Here is a 20,380-nt window from a genome sequence, read left to right on the forward strand (position 1 = left end):
ATAAATACTAAATAGTCGTTTTTATACTTTCCAGCATGTGTCCCTCCTCCTTCTGGTTGATGGTCACTGAAGGAAAACTGCACCGTCATTCGGGGAAAATGTTACCCATGGCAGAAGTGGTGGAAAGTAAGTATATTTACTCAAAAGCTGCACCTAAGTCAACACATTAAAGTTTAGTATTTCCAGTTTATGTCACTTTACTCCACTACCCTTTGGAGGCAAATATTGTACTCCACTTCATTTATAAATCCAGCTTTAGTTTCTTTGTAGTTGCCCTTCAGATTCAATTTGTAAATCCAAAATATAAATTACCTAACACATTATTATACTAGTTGGGTCATTCTACACAAAAGGTGGAAGGACTTTCACTTACTTTTGCAGACACCAAAATACATGACGTTGACCTAATACTCACATTCATTATGTTGAATAAATAGAGATTGTCTTTGCAATGGTACTAAATTAAAAAATTTAAAAAATGGTTTTATACATAAATTGCAATTTATTTAAAATGCGAAGTTCAAGGAACTGCCTTGTCACTTTGATCATACATGGAAGTGGAGCCTATAGTTTTCATTTAAAAAATAAATAAATAAATCTCATTCATATTTACATAACATTACATACATTAAATATAACACTGAAATGGTAAAAAAAAACGCAAATTATTATTAATAATATCCAATAAATGTTAGTCACCCAAAATTACGTCATTGGTGTTACTGCTACACAAAACGCTTTAATTTTGAAGTAATGTACTGTCTCTGAAGTGCCTCCTGTAACAAAAGATCATTTGAGGCAGTGCAGTGGACAAAGACATAAGGAAAGTCAGATACTTCTTACTTTGTTAGTAAATGGTGTCATTTTATCTTCAAATTTTACGTGCGTCTTTCAAGTCTGTCAATCGTGTTACTAATGTCATAGCCCTAGGGGTGAACATTTGAATGGGAAAATGTATTGTATTGAAGAGTTAAACGATTTTAACATTGACTGAAGCCATATTTGGTCTGACACATGGCAGCAATTTGGTTAAAATGGTAGTGTTTTCTCCAAATTGTCACTGGTGTTACCGTCACTGGTGTTACTCTTCTTCCTGGTAACACGTAACACCAGTGACGTTCCGATGTAAATAAGCTTTGTATAATGTATAAAAATAATACAAATTATAAAAATACTTTAAGCTCTACTTGTTGTGGATTCATCAAGTTAAGAGTTAGTTATTGCTATTTAACAAGTTTTAGATGTGTTTAGAAGGAATATATTTCAGCAGATTTGTATCACCCAGATTCCACCTTTTTCTGTAGAAGACTCAGTTATACTGTAGATTACGCTACCCAGCAGTGTATGCAGTAGTTCAGATGAGCTCCACCTCTGTCAGAACAGTGATACGATGCTCACAATAATATATAAACATTATATGAATAGTGTAATATATTTTATTTTGTAATGGGCCAATATGCATACTACTAATACCTTTTGTATATTAAGTATGTTCCGATGTTAATATAACTGTTGTGATTAATATTTTAATTCAAGAATTGTATTTCACAGTTGGATTTTTTAGATATATATTATACCTCATCATTGCATGGTAGCAAGATATTACAAGCTTGTACAATTAGAACTCATATTCATGTATTCCATTACGTCCAGCTGAAGTGTATTTATAGATTGACTTTATTCATCTGGCAGGAAGTCACAGTCACCATCAGCACTCATATTCACCTCTTGCCTGCTCAGTTGTAGTTTAATCATAGAAGAAAGCTTATTATTTCAAGCAAATAGATATTAGAATAAACAAAAAAGTATATATAGTGGGGATAAATGTTTATTTCTCCAGAAGTGTTATATTTTCACATTAAACCAAAACTATTTAAACCGGGTTGTAAAACACCGCCTTGCTCACGTATGATCTGTACCTTGTTCTTCTTCCTGAAAAGAAACACAATGTTTTGTTACAACTTTTTACACCACTGAAACAAAACGGCAACTTTCTGTCGTGTATGTTCCCAAGCTTCACTTGCTGTCCATTTGTACCTTTACCTGGACGTCCTCTGTGTCAGGAGGAGAGTCTTCCGGCTCCTCTTGTGGTTTCTCACTCAGCTCTGTCCCCTCTTTTGTTATGTCATCATCAGCTGGAGCCGAGCTATCAGTGGTCTCACTTGTGAGTTGTCCGTCTGCCTCCTGAGATCAGGTGGTCAGTCGAGCTCTGGTTAAGCATTAAACAAGTGTGTCTTTGCATTTCTATCTTTTGATTATATGGCAGTCTGGTGCCACTAAGTCATTTTGTTTCTCAAACTCAAACACTGCTGTCTCCCTCGGCATGTGTTTCCCCTACCTGGTGTGTTTGCAAAGATTAAGACAGAGATTGGAAAAATAGTTATTTTGCAAAAATGTGTTACCTTTTTGTGTTCCTGAAGAGGCGGAGAACCAGATTTCTGTGTCTCCTGTTCGGTTTCTTCAGTAGAAATGGTCTCTTCTTGTTTGAGCCCTTCAGTCTGCGGTGCTGACTCCAACTTACCAGTTTCATCTTCATCAGCCTGCTGGTGAAATTGTGTGATGTAGAACAATTAGTAGATGTGTGGACCTGCCTTTTCTTCACCTGAACAGCTTCTCTCCTCGGCTCATTGCTGACATCATCTGGCCTGGAATGTTTGAATGTTCATCTGACATTGCCTCATATCTTCTTCTTAACCTTGCTCATGTCCTTCTCTTTCCTCGCTCTTTATCCTGCATCTCTTGCATCCTCAGTCTGAAAACATGGCAACCTACATGTTTCTCATGCACATTCTTCATCACCTTCTCTGTGTCCCGGGGAGAACGAGGGCTTTGTTGGTCTCGTACCTCGTCTGGTTTGTCAGTTTCTAAGTCATCAGGGTCTCGGCTGGGAGTCGAGCGTAAAGCTTCAGTCTGCTCGGATTCAGTCGTGTCAGCTCCATCAACCACCTGCAGAGCCAATTTCAGACAGAATAACATGTCATTTAAGCATCACAGTGAAACAAAGGCAGATGTGTTGCCATCTGCTCTCAAATTGTTTCAAAAAGAACTCATACTAGCTACTTTTTCACAAGTTTTTTCACATCATGGTACTGAAATGGAAATATTTAATTTGTTCATATCACCTTCTCCTCATCTTCTTTCACTTCCATTTGATCCATGTTTATGGTTTCCTCTTCTACTTGATTGACACTTGGCTCCTCCTCTTGTTTCTCTTCTTCTTGATGGCTCCTCGGCTCCACTTCGCTTTTTTCAACAGTGATATCTGTAGACTCCTCTTTGACCTCCGAAAGGGACGAACTACTGGCCTCCAAAGGTTTCCTCTCAGGGGACTGTGGACTGGTTTCATTATCTGTAACCTTCGCCCAGCATATACACAATTTGGAATCATTTGGTGGTTTTTACACACCACACGAGGATTATCATGCATTTTGTAGAATAATAAACACCACTGAAAACACCTCAGAAAAATAAATTAATCAAAAATCAAAACAAAGAAGTGATTGGAAAAGATCAGAGAGGTACCACCACCAAAAAAAAACGAGTTTCTCTTTTTATCACCTCCGATTCAATCACATTTTCCTGAGCATCGGTTTGCTGTTCGTCTGTGTCCCCCTGGTCTTCTGGAACAGGGGTGTTTGGTTTCTCTTCTGCCACAGGCTTGTTGTCCTCAGCAATTCCGGTTTTGGCTGTTCTGGGTGAATCCTTTTTCTCAGAGACCTGTTAATGTTGTGATTTGCTCTTGAAGGATTATGCTCAAGATGGCATGTCAAGTAAAACATGGACTCCAATTGGATTGTAAATGGAGTACATTAAAGTTATGCCTTTCCTCTCTTGCATCTTTGCCTGAGGTTTCTCAAAACACTCTGTCTTAACAAAAATGGCCTTCTCAAAACAGGGAAAGTACTCACCGTCCAAAGGCTTATCACACAAAACTATTTCTGAAAATGACTTAACAAAACAAAGTAACTTCACTTCTTCCAACGGAACAAGAAACATAAATCAAAAGGAGTGATGATCAAAGGTAAATAATAATAATGTGTTGTATTCAGAGTCTAGGTCAAACCAGGGCTTTATTCGCTCAACATACTTTTCTAGACTCCTCATCAGCCTCTCTGATTTTTCGCTCCTCCTCCCTCAGCCTCTCCTGGTGCAGCGCTTCTTCTCTTGCTTTTGCTCGCTCCTGCTCCAGGACTTCCAAATTGGCCTTTTTCTGCAAATAACAACAAAGTCTGTGAAAGTACACTACAATACATTGTTTGCACTTTTGATGCATGCATGTTATAGTGCCCTTTTAAGGTTTGTAAAGGGTTTGCCCTTGTGACCTTTTATTTCTTTACCTGAGGCAGCTGTATCTCCACACATGCAGGACTCTGGTAGCACTTTCTGAATCTAAGCTAAAGGTAAAAGGTGACCTATAGGCTTCCTAGCACTCAGCTTAAGGAGCTTAGACGGTCTAAGTCGGTGTTATCCTTTCCTGCTCAGTAGAAGTATGAGCTTATGGAACAAGAAGTATCTTTCAAAGGAAAAGTAGCAATGCTATATCAAAATTCCATTACATTAAAGGGTCTTTCATACAAACTTGGCTTAAGTGTAGGTATGTGTATTATTAACTAAACAAGCTTGAGGGACTGCATTACATTTAGTGATCTCGCAGAGGTGGGGTGCAATTTAACCCCTTTATTTAGAAAGCTTAGTCTACTGTGTAAGGGCATTGAACATCATTTATTTGCCACATGTTTTATGATTAATGTTTGTATTTATCTTCTCTGGGGATTTTATTCCAATATTTGTTTTTGCTATTTTTAACAGTTTGATGTGATTTGCCCACATTACAGTACTGATATGTTGGGGTTATGATAAAAGTATAGCTTGTCAGAAAATAAAACTACTCAATGAGACAAATCAGACAGTTAAAATAATACAAAAATAAATTAGAATAAAATACACAACAATAATAGAAGATGGATATAAGCATGCTTTCCGTTTGCCACTTTTATATTGTTCTTTTTTATTGATAAATGTGTACTTAATTTAAAATATTTTGATACCTGTTGCTTCATTTTGCAGATTTTCATTTTGCAATCCTTTATTTTGGAATAACACAGACATGATCATGTAATTGGACAATACAACAATATACCATAAACCTCCAGCCTAGAATATTCTATCACACTGTGTACACCTTATGTTGTGTAATGTCTCCCTCTAGCGGCAGGTAACGGAACAGCAGCTCACCTCAGCCTCATACTCTGCATTAGAGTTGAACTTGTAGAGCCAGTGGGCCAGATACTGGACGGGGTTAGGCGGCCGTTGCTCGGCCACTTCAGCGAGTCCCTCCGCCAGACACCTCCCCAGGTGTCTCTTTATGTACTCAGAGTCCATGTTAGTATCTGCCTGAAACACAACGTCAAGTGAGGCGACACAGACCTACATCGTCAGTTAGCGTCAGATAACAGGGACACAACTAGAACATTAAAGTATTACTTCCTCTTTCAAAGACGTAATATTCAGCAGTAGAATTAGTAATTGTATTTTAATGTGTTTTTGTATCGTAGGCATGATGTGACAACTAATTTCACTAATTTAGCAGCGAAACTAATAACCACATCGCCAAAACAAACCTTTTTCACGGAGCGTCCGGATGTAGCTGTTGTGTCTCCATGGTAACGGTGTCACCTCAGTAATGCTCCCCTCAATCCTTTTTTAATTTAGTTCCTACTACCGTTAATAGTACGACTAGTAGCCTACCACCAGCCCGGTATAGACTGATAGACTTCTATCTATACGGCGCTGCCTACCACTATTGCTACTGCTAATATGACAACTTTTACGATTATTTCCAAGCTTTGTTTTATAAGAAATATATGTGCAAATTACAATATGAAAAAGTCTCCCTTACTGAAGACCAACTCAAGTTTTTCGTAATCACAGAGCCAAAACATCAAGATAAATTACAAAAAGTCGACATCCCTTATAGACAAGACAGTTAAACAACTTAATCTCAATTTCACCCAATTGATAGACATAAAAAATACATTTAATTACTTAAATGGTATTGAGATAAAAGTAGTCCCAAACAAAGTGAGGATAGACATTTAAAAAATCTATACAATAATCTTGATTTAATATAAAGCAGACCTGAAGACATTATTGTGTGGAGCTAGGGTTAAATCTAAATTGTAAATAATCTTCTTTTTTTTCAAAGTTTTCATGGAGATACAAAACAGTTAAGGGTTTGAAAGGACTAGTAACTTGATTCTATTACATTTTCATACATTTGTATCCATAATGTCACTTATGTAAGGTTACATATTGTGTCCTATTTTTCAAATTAATTATATCTTCTAAATAATGTGGCCAATTTGTGGTATGAACACTGTAAAGATAACATACACTTCCTATTCTACATATTAAGATCTGCACTCAAATCCAACCAATTATTGATACATTGACAAAGCCACGGCCAGATTTCTTCAATATTTAATGTGATTTTACAGTTTTCTCACACGAGAAAGGAGAGGGTGGGAAAATGTGCAGCAGTCTCAATTTCCATTAATCAGATAACACCCAGTTAACATATGTAATCACAGATATAATTTTCCTTGTATAATCATACTGCACACCTTTCAGCCAAATATAGCCTGCGTGTTGACAGGAAGATTCACTGTCTTGTCCCTCTCACGGCACAGGATATTTGATCAAATTTAATATGAAATCTGCGTATTTTTCTTTTTGACAGCTTAACCCAAACATAGTTGTTTCTCTCATTTGCATGGTCCTTGAACAGTTTCTGTGGCACACCAATTTGCCCTGAATATGGAACAGAACTTTTTTTAAATTTCTTTTTAAATATGATTGTATTCTTCTAACAAGCAGAGAACAAGAGCTATAGGTTTCAGGTCTACATATGTTTGCATAAAAGGAATGTGGTACTTATAAAGTCATTATCCTGGTTAGAAAGAATTACAAACACATCCACTTTCAATCATGTTTGATGCCCTGATAGAAAGAAAGGCTTTTGTTGTCATTTTCATCCCCATAATTATTATTCCTTAATTTATATTTTCATTTTATTCTGGTGTCTAGGATACAAAGCTTCTTCGCATCCTTCAACTTTTTTCTGACAAAATTATAAATAAAAATAAAACATTGAATGCATTAATCCTCAGATATCAAACCAGCTAAACCAGATCACGATTTCTGGTGATTTATTTGTGTTGCAGATTCACAAAAGACTGTGTTTTCAATTGCACACATTGCAAAATACGACAAACATTAAGTGAAACACAGACATCTAAATACTTGACTTATCAGTATGTATGTGCTAGAAGCTTTACACGTTTGTAATAACAAGTATAATGGCTATAATAGTTTACAAACTACATATTATTAAACACATAATAAGCCTATCGGTTCACTTTTAAAATACATTAGTTACTATGTTAGATAATGTGCTAAAAACATTTATCATGACAATATCATATTTAATATATTTATTAATCTGTGTAAATAAATCCTTTCTAAAGCAGATCGCAGGCGGCTAGGTCAAATAAAACCGTTTATGGTAACCTGAAGTTGAAGCACTGCGCAAACACTGTAGGCTCTATATTTGCGTAAAAGTAGTAAAAGCACCTGTCCGGCGGAAATGCATGCCAGCTGTGTGGGAACTGGGAAGCCGCTGTGCTTCCGAAGTGTCAAAGGTCTGAACTGATCCTACCTGCAGCGACTGCTCCGGTTTCACTGCAGGACACCACTGCGTCAGCAACAGCTGTCCTGCAGCAGCGCACTGGCTGCCAGAAGGGAGAATTACGTCCCCAGTGGAAGGCTTCACGGAAGACGTGATTTTTTTTTTCCCCTTCTAAATTGCTTGGATTCTGTGGAAATATTTGCTATACAGTGCAAGGTAACCGGTTTCATGGCGTCTCTGCTGTCTTTTGTGAGCATAAAGATGACTCCTGAAGCTCAGGAAATAAAAGTTTCCTGTCAGCTTGCAGTGTGCAAGGTTTTGCTTTGACTTGATTTAGGCCTACGTGTTTTTGCTACTTTATGTCTTCACGTTGTGAGTTTTCCTCTTGCTCCTCTCTGTGGATGAATTTCTTCAAACTTTAAGATTTTGGCTATTTGGTGTAATAATGTACATTCTCCTCTTTCTCATTTGCACCGTGTTGAAACTCTTGCAGTTTTTCCGTCTAGTAGCCTGACTTTGCCTGACCAAAAATGTGTCTTTGAAACTTGTAAATTAAGCTTGGTATCTGTGTTCCTTGGTGCTGAAAATAACAGGCTGCACTGCCTAGGAAATAAAAACGCAAAGAGGTGTTTCAATATGAGTGCCTTTGTTCTAATAATAAACACGGACCTGTAATTGAGCTCAGGTCAAATTTGGAATTGGTAGATTCTGATTCTGATTTATGGCTTCTCAGTGGGGTTTTTAAGTGTGTGTGTGTGTGTGTGTGTGTGTGTGTGTGTGTGTGTGTGTGTGTGTGTGTGTGTGTGTGTGTGTGTGTGTGTGTGTGTGTGTGTGTGTGTGTGTGTGTGTGTGTGTGTGTGTGTGTGTGTGTGTGTGTGTGTGTGTGTGTGTGTGTGTGTGTGTGTGTGTGTGTGTGTGTGTGTGTGTGAGAGAGAGAGAGAGCATGTGGGTGTTTGTGTTGTGAAAATGCACCACATGCAGTGTTGCACCAATGTTTTACTACTCTAATTGCAAATCTGTAGCAAAATGATGTATGCACCTTTTTGAGGGGGAAAACTGCATGAGCATCAAAAGCCAGGCTTTCTTCATCTGCCAGGTGAATAGCTTCTGGAGTCCACATGTCCAGTGTGGACACTTTGCAACCTTCTCAATCCCCACTATGCCTCCTCCCATAGGGACAGCATTTTATTTTTAGCTCATGTCTTCATGGCAGAAGGGCAAGATACTGTGATGCTGTGGATGCTCATAACTCACCATTTCTCTGCCGTTAATCCACGTTGCCAATCAGAGGTGTGGGACTACAGAGACAGCCTGACTCCATGCAGATCTTAAACTACAGTGGAAGACATGGTGTTCATATTAGATCCTGTCAGCTCTTATGTAACAGGATGACCTCCTGCAGGGGTGAAGTGAATCATCAGGTGTTGTTTTTAATTTCATAGACTGAGTTTTTTGTGCATATTGCATTATTTATCTTGGTTATTATTATGCATTCTCCACTGACAACTTTACCTTTGTCATCACACATGTGGAGGATGGTATAAAATACTGATTTCGGCTTTCAATGTGCATAACTGAGAAGATGTATCCGTGGTTTTCCCCTTCGTGAGTGTGTTTGTGCATCTCGCATCACATGTTCTTGGACACAGAAGGTGTCGGTTTTGAGTTTCTTTCACCAAGTGAACCCATGTGACTGCTTGGCCAGGCCTCTATATTTCCAGTGTATTCAAAGGTGACATAGGGTTAAGATAAGCAACCTTTTTTATTTGTTCACTTCCCCTGTTCAGTGCAATTCTGTTCAACATGCAGTTGCATTTTTTTCTTTTATGTGAATATTATTTGACTGTAATGTTCTTTTGATGACATTTTGTTTAACCACGTGGTTCAAACCTCAGCGGTTGCTTTATGGATTCATGTGTTTCTTTAAAGACTTGATTGGCGTTGACTTGATGATAATAGCTCCCTCTGGTCACCATAAGCTGGATGGAATATCCTCCATATCATTTCTACATGCAATCAACTCCAATTTCTAAAAGGCGAGAGCAACGGCCAAAGTCAGTTAGGTTAGGCTAACCCTAACCGGTCAGTTTCATGCAGTACAAATCAGTTTACTAAGTTTGCATCCAAGACTATACATAATTTAGTGATGTAACAATTATTTTCATTAACATTTTAATCTCAAAACAATTAATCCATTATTGAGGTCCGAAAGACATTTTATTACAAATGTCCAAGCATGACTAATGAGTCTCAAAGTCCAAGGTGGTGTCTTTACATGTCTTATGTCTCAAAGATATCCATTTTACATAATAAAACACAGAAAAGCAGGACAATGCCACAGTTGAGAGACTGAAAAAGCCTTTTCTGACATTTTTGAATAAAAAAGTGACTTAAACAATACATTTTCAAAATATTTTAGATTAGATGAACTAATCGATTAGCCATCTAATTGTTGCAGCTCTAAACTGTATAAACCCCCTGATAGCTAACATTCCGTTAGATACAGCATGTTATTATGTTTCCATTATCCAGGAGACCATCATGTTTGTGATGAAACATTTGATAGGCATTGATCAGACAACCTTAATCCTCTTAATAAAAGTTTGCATATATGCATCAGTTGGCCTTTATGTCACTGTTGGTCATTGGATCATCTAAATGCTCTAAGGAGATTATGCTAGGTTTTCACAGCTCCTTGGTATGCATCGAGAGGCATACCGCGAATGATGGCAGCTGTCTTCTTAGCACCATCATAATGCATGTTGGGATGTAGTGCAAACTAGGTCTACTGTGTGCACACATCTTATAAAGACATCAACATAAGTCTCCAAAGGATTGACCGTTACTGTGACTCTGAATATGTTGATCAATACAACACATACAATGACACGGTAGGAAGGAGGAACAGGTGCAGAGGTCTGCTTTTAATGTGGCTCCCTATAGAGTTTGGAATACAAGGTTAACTGGTGGGTGACAGGGTGTTGAAGCAAGCAGGGAGACGGCGAAGCACAGTGCTGTGATCTGACCCCGTGAGAAAACGGAGTGGGACAGGAGCACGGCAAATGTCAAAGGGCATGTGGATAAAAAGCCCTTGTTTGCTCTGTAGATCTGTTGTTTACAACTTCATCACATTCCAGGAGTGGTGTTGCGTTGTGAGGGGACTGAGACAGTTGTCACAGGATTTTAAACTCTTAAGAGCACCAGAGTTAGGCCAACAAGTCATTCAAATTGATTAAAATATGATGCCACTAGACCCCTCGGTTAAAAACGGGGCTAGTACAAGATAACATCATCAAGTTCAACACATTTTCCACAAGTCACATTACAGGCAATGCTGGAATCTAGTGAACTAAACGTCATATTTGAACTCTGGCTATCCTTGTGACAAAAGCCAAAAGCTAGTTGGGCTAGTTTCCGGAGGTGAATATTGGCATTGGCATTCCACGCCCGGCTAGTATAACGAGGAGTTGTCTACATTACATAGTCTATATCCTCAACCGGAATGTCACAGGTCACATGGTCTTCCCTGACATGCAAGATGATATATACATTACTGTCGGGGAAGGCTTCTGAGAGCTTACATTCACTCCCTCTTCCTCAGTTTGCCACCTGTCCTCAGAGCGACTCAAGGATCGCGGTCATGAAATTATTCGATTGTCTTACGCTAGACTCTTAAAATCAAGTAGATCTTCCAAGTAGATTTGGGGCTTTTTATGTTGATTTGGAAATGTACATATCACTATTATTTGTATAATGCTATGGCAACCACAGCAATCCGCTCTTTGCGGCTGGTCCCCTAACTTTCAATATGTAGCCATCATCGCGTTGTGAGTGCATCATCCTGTTACTTACAAGTATTGTTCTTAATTTTTCCATACTTTTACTTGGACTCCAAGTTTTTGTTGTTGATAATAATATAATCCTACAGGACTTTTCCTTTTAACTTATGTTAAATTATCCATCTACCACTGAATCAAGTACTGGTTCAACCACACACAAAATCTATTTTGACTGATACTGAATATTACACTCTTGCCTGTACTCTTGGCTCTTTCGTGAGACGAAACATACACTGATTAATGTAGCAACAAACCGCCGCGCCAAAACATATTATTTACCCAACTGACACGGGGCACAAGGCAACAACCTCCTCCTTGGAGGACTTATTTGAGATTGGCAGGATTTCAATTGAGGGTTCTTAAAAAACGCACCTTTGATGGCTTTAGCAGTAATGCTGTGATGTAATGCAATCAGGAAATGTTCCTCATAAGCCTTGCAGAAACGCATCCATTCTGAGGTTGGGTATTTTAAGGGTGGCTCACGGTGGAGGGCAGCGGGGCCAATCGCTCTTAGAATGGAGGATATGAAACGGGATGATGAGGGGGGAAACTAGGGCTTGGTAGCGAGTAGTAGGCAGGTGTTGGTAGCCCAGTCTAATAATATTTAATAATAAACAATCTAAAAGTTTGGGTAGAATAAACTGACCCATGAAGTGCTAAAGGAGAAAAGAGAACCTGTCAGTTGTGTTTGTGATTGATTAAGGATGGTGCTCTGATGAGTGATTGAGTTCAGATGAAATTAACTCTTGCGTTGTATGAAAGAGGGAATTAGAGACTCAAGTGTCATATAGCGAGGTGGTGTGGGGGTTGTAAAATAGCTGATAAGGGATCTGGAAACTTAGTGTGTTTGGGGCCCCTGTGTAAAATAGAAGGTAGCGGGGAGAGGAGTCAGCTTGGTAAGATAAGTTGGCATGCTGTCCTGTTTATCGGAGGGATGTGAGGCGCAGAGCGAAGGCTCAGCCAGGAAGGAATGAGCAGAGTCATCGGGCCTCTGTAACACGACGCTCCGTCTTGATTGCCCGGAGCAGCTGGGCAGCCACCGTATCTCTGGAGCGTCTTCTCACATGTGCAAATGCATAATTTTCTGTTGGAGTGAGGCAGTTTGAGGAGGTTACATTAATGTGTTTGATCAGTGGCTATCACTTTGTCTATCTATGGTTACAATGTTGTTTTTATCATGTCTCTTCTCTTTGCACAGCCTGTTATCAGCTTGGTTTTGAAGGTTTGAGTGATTTAATCTATGTATGGATTTTCTGTTGCCTCTGCCACTTTAAATGTAGACCATAAATTGATTATTTTCATATATATAACTGTTAAATACACTTTATAGCAAGTGGTTGACTTATTTATCGGAAATTTGATGGCTTTGATGGATCATTGTGATTGACCTGCATGGGTGTCTGAGGGACTTTTGCTGCATAACAGTGTCAAACAACTTTCCTTATATCCATGTATTGTTATCCTAAAGCCAACTTTATGCTGGGTGTTTGTCTTTTAAATATGTTCAAATGTTCGTCAAAGCTAATTTGCAATGTAATTACTTGCTTTATTCAGCATCGGCACACCCAGTTTGTAGTTATTGATTAATATAATATCCCCTTCAGGTTAAGTGATTCTGAAAGTATACAATAGTAAACAGTGATAACATAACTAGTTGTACTTTCGTTTTACATTGAGATCCATCCATCTAAAGTAAAATAGCTTATATAAAAGGGGTTATTTACTCCCCTATTATGTCCATGCGAGCTGCTCCAGACGAAACCAGAGTGGTTGCTACACACTTCAAAGGATGTAAGCGAATGCCACTTGGACCTGGTATTGAGTATCTTCTAAGCTAATAAGTAATCTGATGTACACAAGTAATGTCGTGGGCTCTTTAGAACGGTGGGAAAGTCCAAAATGTCTTCCCAAGAGCGTTCAGTCATTGTGTTACCATCCCGACACTTTGAAGTGCTTGTGGTGAAGTGAGGGGTCCAGGGTCAGAGATGTAGGGCAGAGGTTAAGGGGTATGGACAAAGATCAAAGACACACGTGGAAACCTAACCTTGTAGTTCAGTGGTTCCCAACCTTTTTGGCTTTTGAACCCTTTAAACGAAGGTGTATACATGTGAGCCCATTATAAGACATGATTGTAACATTTCTAGCAAAGATTGCTTTATTTAAACAATTGTCACAAGAACAGGCAACACTTTTTCATTAATGTAAGTATGACCCTGTCAGATTTTTCTTGGTACCCATTTAGGAACAGCTGCTTTAGGCATTCACTTCTGCAACAGGTGCTCAAGGGGTTAGGGAATGATATTTTTTTCAGATAATTTACCAAGTAAATATACCAAACATGCTTTGCCATGGTGGCCTAGCAGTTAAGGTGATCTTTGCTGAATGTTATTCCTCATCTGTCTCCCTCCTCTCATTTCATGTTATGTCTCTAATGTCATTTGTTTTGATAAAAGCATATAATGGCCAAAAAATACATAAATAACACCAGCAATTTTCTTTTTAAATTTACAATCAATCATACATTTGGGGTGTTAAAATGTATACATATACACCATATAATGTATACACTTGCTTTTAAAATTATTCAAATCAAATCAAAATGTTTATGGTTTAATTTAAAATGGTTAGGGTATGGCTTGCTTTGTCTCGTCTTTCAATACGTTCCATCTGAAAACATATTCTCTGTATCTACTTCTTGTTCTTCCTGCAGCTCCTTTTAGGGAAACCCCGGTGTGGTGGTGTCCCTTCGCGATGCGAAGATGGCGCCCCTGCTCCCTCCCCGAGGCACCAATGCGTTCCGCCCCTTTACCCGGGAATTGCTGGCGGAGGCCGAGAGGCTCAAGGAGGAAAGACAAAAGGCTGATGTAGAAGGCCATGATGAGGAAGAGCCAACGGCCCCAAACGCTGATCTGGAGGCAGGCAAGAGTCTGCCCATGATCTTCGGAGACCCTCCATCAGAGCTGCTCAACACACCTCTGGAGGACCTGGACCCCTTCTACAAAGCACAAAACGCAGTCAGTTGAGGCACATCTGGGGCACACATGGCAATGAAACACACACTTAGTGTTTAATGAGCTTGACTCCGTCCCTACTTAACCTTGAAATACGACAGGATATATTACTTAACATACATTTTAGCTGCATAAAGTATCCCTTACGCAATGTACACCGTTTCATCTGCGGTATGCAAATGTTACAGTTAAATGTTTCAAGTAGTATCATTCCAATATTGTCATCACTAAGTATTTAGCTAAATGTAGGAGGGACTTTTAGACTCTGCATTTATACAGATATAATCTCTGTGTTTCAGACATTCATTGTGATCACCAAAGGAAACACAATCTACAGGTTCAACGCTGAGCCGGCTTGCTACATTCTGAGCCCCTTTAGTTTGGTTAGAAGAGGAGCCATCAAAATTCTCATACATTCATATCCTTTGAACTATTGATGCTTGAGCTTTTTTATCATAGTGTTTTACATTTTGAATGAGAAATAAAGTGATGTTTAGCCATAAATAAAAGGCTACTTTTATTCATATTGTCCATGTTTGTTTCCTTAACCCTGAATTAAATTATTTAGCATGTTCATCATGCTTACGATTGTATTGAATTGTGCATTCATGACGTTGAGCAACCCACCAGCATGGAGTAAAACTGTTGAGTAAGTACTTCATTTCTGTAGCATTCCTGTGTTATGTTATTTCTATCTATACTAGCCTGTGTTCCTTCTTAGGTATGTTTTTACTGGAATCTATACCGTTGAGGCAACAATCAAAGTGTTGTCAAGGGGTTTCTGTGCTGGATCTTTTACATTCCTTCGAGATCCATGGAATTGGCTGGATTTCATGGTGATCAGCATGGCGTAAGTGTACTTTCGTCTAATGGTGTAGTTGCTTTTGATATCAGCAAATCTTATTGCATATTCCTCAAATAGTGCATAAAATGAAAGATAATTCTTTCCTTGAATTAAATTAATTGTTTTATGTTTTTCCACAGATATGTCACTGAGTTTGTTGACCTTGGCAACGTGTCCGCACTCAGGACATTTCGTGTACTTCGAGCCCTTAAAACAATTACTGTGATTCCTGGTATTTTTTTACTATTCTATTTTACCTTACATTTTTGTATGTGTTTCACTGTGTTTGTGTAATTTCACAAAGCAAACAGTACAGTGATTGATTTTGCTTCACATCAAATGTCATGTTTTCCAAGTTTTAATGAATGCAATCCTAAATTGGATACATTAAAACGCCTTGCTGTATCTAATAGTATTTCTAATCATTTATGAATGTATAACCCTTGCTGTCTGACTTTAAGAGACGTGCAAACCACATGTTGATTCTATTTTGTCAGGTTTGAAAACCATTGTGGCCGCTTTGATCCAGTCAGTGAAGAAAATGGTGGACGTCATGATTCTGACAGTCTTTGCCCTTGCTGTTTTTGCCCTCATTGGCCTTCAACTCTTTATGGGAAATTTGCGTCAGAAATGTGTGCGATGGCCCATCGAAACAAATGAAACTGCATACGATTTGTTTAACACCACTGCTCAATTTAATGACACCATGTTCTTCAATAACACCATGGGCGTCAACAATACATCATATTCCAACAGTACCTTCAACTTTAATGAGTACATTGAAAACACAGGTATGCTAAAGCCATATTACTAGATGTCTCTTATTTAAGTTTATTGTGTCCTCACTTCTTCTTTTTCTTGTATGCTTTTAGATAATCAGTATTATTTGGAAGGCAGTCTAGATGCTCTACTTTGTGGAAACAGCTCAGATGCTGGGTATGTATTAAACACACATACACCATGATCACTTTGTCTGGTAACGATCGTCTGAGTGTGATTTCTGCAGATGAGATACATAGGACATTTAACTTGGTTAGGAACCTCTTAAACAAATGAGATGATTGGAATGCAGCCATTTTAGCAGACTGACTCTTCTTCTTTGTTGATAGAAAGTGCCCAGAAGGATACACATGCATGAAAGCTGGGCGGAACCCTAACTATGGCTACACCAGTTTTGACTCGTTTGGCTGGGCCTTCCTGGCGCTCTTCAGACTCATGACCCAGGACTACTGGGAGAACCTTTTCCAGCTGGTTGGCACTTCTTTCATATGTTGCAAACACATTAATGTCGTTTAACTTATAATTGTTGTATTACTTAAATTATAAAAAGAAACGTGTCCTTAGTTTTCGTAGCTTCTTTTTTGCTCCAAACACAGATCCTGCGGGCGGCTGGGAAGACATACATGCTGTTCTTTGTGGTGATTATCTTTCTGGGCTCCTTCTACCTCATCAACCTCATCCTGGCTGTGGTAGCCATGGCTTATGAAGAACAGAATCAGGCATCTCAGCGAGAGGCCATCGAGAAAGAGGAAGAGTTCCAACGGCTACTCGAGCAAATCAGGAATCAGGAAGAGGTAACTATTACAAGCAATAAGGGAAACAGCCAACCATGTATTTAAATTAGCATACCGTGGGTGCTGCCATATGATAACTTATAGCAAACTTTTATGGGATTTAGTTTTGTTCTTTAATACAGAATTGAGAAAAAATAACCAAGGGTGATAAAAGTGTTGTATTATTGGTAGGGAAATTGAATAACACTGTATTCCTTTATTCATCTAGCAGGCTATGGGTCTAGGAAGCCAAGTCAGTTTAACTAGTAAGAAGTCACTCAGTCATCACACCATATCTGAGGTGGCAAATGACGAACATGATGAAATTGTCAAGGATTGTAGCGGGAGAATCATTCCCCGTCTGTTGGTCCGAGCACCCACTTTGGTCAAGGTAAGTCTGTTTTAGTTATTTAGAGAAAAATAGTTGTATAAAGATGGTTTCGATTTGCAACTGACATCAACATTTTTCAGTGTGCTTCAGTTTATGAGCTCGAAGAGAAGTCATTAGGCTCTGATCACAGCATGCTTCGTCTGGAAGAGCCACGCCTGGCACAGAGGGCTGCTAGCGCTCTGAGTGTGCTCACTGCAGCTGCTATGGAAGGTACAGTGCCAATAAAGATTAAAGGGGACATATCGTACTAATATTCATGTTTATGTATGTGTTTAAACTAGAACATGTTGGCATGTTTAAATACTAAAAAAACATTACTTTTCCAATACTGTCTGTCTGAACGTTACTTTAGTCACCCTATGTATCAAACACTTCGTTTGACTTTCCCTCCAAAAGAGGCTAGTATTTTCTGATTGGCTTGCGAATTTTTTTTTAAAAGGTTGTATGTAGAGATACCTGTGACGAATTGTGTCTATCACAACTGGACCTTCTGTAGACACAGACACACCCCGTCGCCGCCGTTATAATGTCCGTCTCTTCACTGAATAGTCTTGAAAAGGGTACTGACAACAATTCCGCAACAACATCATCTTCACCTGTTGCCATTTCAACGTTAAAAACAATAAAACGGCATGAATTGCTACGTCGCATTTATAGATCCTCTGTCTCGATCCAGTGAACTAACGGGCCTTCTAGAGTACCCTGGAACCGAGGGAAACTCTGAAAGAATACGCCCATTGGCTACAAATCAATATATGATTGGTTGATCAAACTGTCAATCCAAGAGTACGCTCTCATTCAGTGCAACGGCCAGGGCATTCTATCAAGGATATATAATACCTTGATAGAAAAATATCTGATTGGTTGCATTTTTTCTCTAACACAAAACCACTGAAATGCGTAGTGCATGGGCGAGAAAGACAAAACAAATCAACGTAACACTGTAATATTACAGATCAACAACACCGATACGATTCTCATTTATTCATTTTATTTACATTTTATAAAATGTTTATTATATAATTAAATCAATTTTTTTGTTTGTTTTATCTGAGTGTTTCAGGGTATTCTCTGAATACCTTGAAGGCCCTAACGGTTCACCACTGGGAGATACTCAGATGGGTGGGAGTATATTCTAATGAGTCTGCAGGTTATATAGAAAAGGGAGCCACATTTGATTTGCGTGTTGAACCGGTTGAACCCAATCTAATCTTCTGAAAACGGACTTGACTTGCTAATTTAACAGTGTGGGTTTGTAGGCACCCCAGATATCCAAATCGATGAGCACAAGCACTAAAAAAGTGAATGTTCATGATATATCATATGACACATTTAACACTGAACATGCAACGACAATTGTCAACCTTAGATGTAGCTTTGAACAAACCAAAACAAGTAGTAGAACACAACAGCAATGCATTGACAGGGTGTAAGCATATTGAGGTGTCAAGTTCCTCCAGGAATCAATTAAGGAATATACAAGGCTTAGTGTCTGGTTCTTAGAGGGGATGCTCTAATGTGAGCTCCAATCACTGAGATTATCAAACAGTTCTTGACATTGTGCACACATTTTACTCAAGGCAAATACAGTAGCATTGTTAAAGCTTGCCATAATCACATTGTGCGCTGACGAAATCCCTGTCAATATTCAGTGTCACGCCCTCATGGTGTTAAGCTTTGGCTATTTCAGTCAGACTGTAACTTGGCACAGATATTAATGTCAATGCCACTCATTGCTCACTGTTAGCTGTATTGATAGAATGACTGTAGACCATTTAATTGTTTTTCTTTGTCTAGAGTTGGAGGAGGCTCAGAGGCCGTGCCCACCCGGCTGGTACAAGTTTGCAGACACTTTCCTGAAGTGGGACTGCTCCCCGCGATGGATTCTTATGAAAAAATGGGTTCTCTTTATTGTGATGGACCCTTTTGTTGACTTGGGCATTACCATCTGCATTGTGCTCAACACCCTCTTCATGGCCATGGAACACTACCCTATGACCCCACAGTTTGACCACATGCTCTCAGTGGGGAATCTGGTGAATTTCTTCCACATTACATTTAAATTTCATCCCAAACGTATTCATACATCTCAGGCTTGAATTTAAACTAAACTCTATGCCCCTATAGGTTTTCACTGGGATCTTCGCAGCGGAGATGTTCTTCAAGCTCATCGCCATGGATCCTTACTACTACTTTCAAGTTGGCTGGAATATTTTTGACAGCATCATCGTCACTCTTAGTCTGGTGGAGTTGGGGCTTGCGAATGTCCAAGGTCTGTCGGTCCTCAGGTCCTTCCGTCTGGTGAGAAACAACAACTACGTTGATATGCACATTATTAGTTAACTATTGTTCGGAATATGACTATATTAACTGCATTTATTTGTTTGGATATTCCCAATTATGTAGCATTTTCCGATTAAGACACATGTACATTTACACAATTATTGAATCCATTGGTATCCATTTACCACAATGAGATTACTTCCTACATTTGTATTCACTGTCTTTTATTGTGTCTGTCCTGTGTTTGAGATAGCTTCGTGTCTTCAAACTAGCAAAGTCCTGGCCCACCCTCAACATGTTGATCAAGATTATTGGTAACTCAGTGGGAGCTTTAGGAAATCTGACTTTGGTGCTGGCCATCATCGTCTTCATCTTTGCCGTGGTGGGTATGCAGCTCTTTGGCAAAAACTACAAGGAATGTGTGTGCAAGATCTCCACAGAGTGCGAGCTGCCACGCTGGCACATGAACGACTTCTTCCACTCATTCCTCATCGTGTTCCGCATCCTGTGCGGGGAGTGGATCGAGACCATGTGGGACTGCATGGAGGTGGCCGGAACTGGGATGTGTTTAGTCGTCTTCATGATGGTCATGGTCATTGGAAATCTAGTGGTGAGTGTAACAGTTATTCATCCACAGCTGATTCCTATCTTGAATCTGAAGGAGACATTTTTGATAAAATACCCCTTTATGCTGATTGGTTTGAAAGGAAACAATGAAGACCGTTACTCAGCTCAACAACATTTAGATTTAAAATAAAAACGTTTCTCAGAG

General features: G+C 39.0%; 2 protein-coding genes across 17 annotated transcripts in view; one reads left to right on the top strand and one right to left on the bottom strand.

Moving 5' to 3' along the window:
• The first annotated feature begins 8 nt into the window (after positions 1 to 8).
• scn4aa (sodium channel, voltage-gated, type IV, alpha, a) overlaps positions 9 to 20,380 on the top strand; it is a 33,755-nt gene continuing 13,383 nt past the window's right edge. Inside the window, exons 1-15 of one of the 3 annotated variants that reach the window (XM_079659751.1) lie at positions 9 to 126; positions 14,237 to 14,540; positions 14,837 to 14,955; positions 15,097 to 15,186; positions 15,259 to 15,387; positions 15,522 to 15,613; positions 15,879 to 16,172; positions 16,254 to 16,317; positions 16,491 to 16,632; positions 16,758 to 16,955; positions 17,164 to 17,325; positions 17,406 to 17,535; positions 19,123 to 19,361; positions 19,453 to 19,626; positions 19,862 to 20,218. In XM_079659751.1, coding sequence (XP_079515877.1) covers positions 14,286 to 14,540; positions 14,837 to 14,955; positions 15,097 to 15,186; positions 15,259 to 15,387; positions 15,522 to 15,613; positions 15,879 to 16,172; positions 16,254 to 16,317; positions 16,491 to 16,632; positions 16,758 to 16,955; positions 17,164 to 17,325; positions 17,406 to 17,535; positions 19,123 to 19,361; positions 19,453 to 19,626; positions 19,862 to 20,218 — 2,445 coding nt within the window. In that variant the 5' untranslated portion in view covers positions 9 to 126; positions 14,237 to 14,285. Of the gene's footprint in view, positions 127 to 7,765; positions 7,904 to 14,236; positions 14,541 to 14,836; positions 14,956 to 15,096; positions 15,187 to 15,258; positions 15,388 to 15,521; positions 15,614 to 15,878; positions 16,173 to 16,253; positions 16,318 to 16,490; positions 16,633 to 16,734; positions 16,956 to 17,163; positions 17,326 to 17,405; positions 17,536 to 19,122; positions 19,362 to 19,452; positions 19,627 to 19,861; positions 20,219 to 20,380 lie in introns of those variants that run through there. The other 2 variants (XM_079659750.1, XM_079659752.1) reach the window with 2 other exon arrangements.
• Positions 1,813 to 10,612, bottom strand: dydc2 (DPY30 domain containing 2). Of its 14 annotated transcripts, none has more exons than XM_079659759.1 (10): positions 9,200 to 10,609; positions 8,942 to 9,020; positions 5,236 to 5,394; positions 4,088 to 4,210; positions 3,559 to 3,717; positions 3,123 to 3,356; positions 2,800 to 2,946; positions 2,403 to 2,540; positions 2,038 to 2,184; positions 1,813 to 1,932 (listed from the first exon to the last, which is right to left on the bottom strand). In XM_079659759.1, the coding sequence occupies exons 2-10, from the start codon at positions 8,942 to 8,944 to the stop codon at positions 1,903 to 1,905; spliced, it is 1,140 nt and encodes a 379-aa protein (XP_079515885.1). In that variant the 5' UTR covers positions 8,945 to 9,020; positions 9,200 to 10,609; the 3' UTR covers positions 1,813 to 1,902. The 14 variants fall into 14 exon arrangements, 12 of the variants coding, with proteins under 12 accessions (XP_079515885.1, XP_079515888.1, XP_079515887.1 ...); XM_079659762.1 differs by lacking the exons at positions 8,942 to 9,020; positions 9,200 to 10,609 and adding exons at positions 5,622 to 5,744; positions 5,795 to 7,528; XR_013804080.1 differs by having other exon boundaries at positions 2,044 to 2,209; positions 5,236 to 5,427; positions 8,942 to 10,611.

Source organism: Notothenia rossii (genome assembly GCF_949606895.1).
Source record: "Notothenia rossii genome assembly, chromosome: 11".
Taxonomy (NCBI): domain Eukaryota; kingdom Metazoa; phylum Chordata; class Actinopteri; order Perciformes; family Nototheniidae; genus Notothenia; species Notothenia rossii.

Excerpts from the sequence above, each read along its gene's own strand:
- dydc2 (XM_079659753.1), bottom strand. Across the intron at positions 4,211-5,235 it reads ATGCAGAGTATGAGGCTGAG|AAAAAGGCCAATTTGGAAGT; the intron begins GTGAGCTGCTGT and ends TGTTATTTGCAG. Across the intron at positions 1,933-2,037 it reads CAGAGGACGTCCAGGTAAAG|GAAGAAGAACAAGGTACAGA; the intron begins GTACAAATGGAC and ends GTTTCTTTTCAG.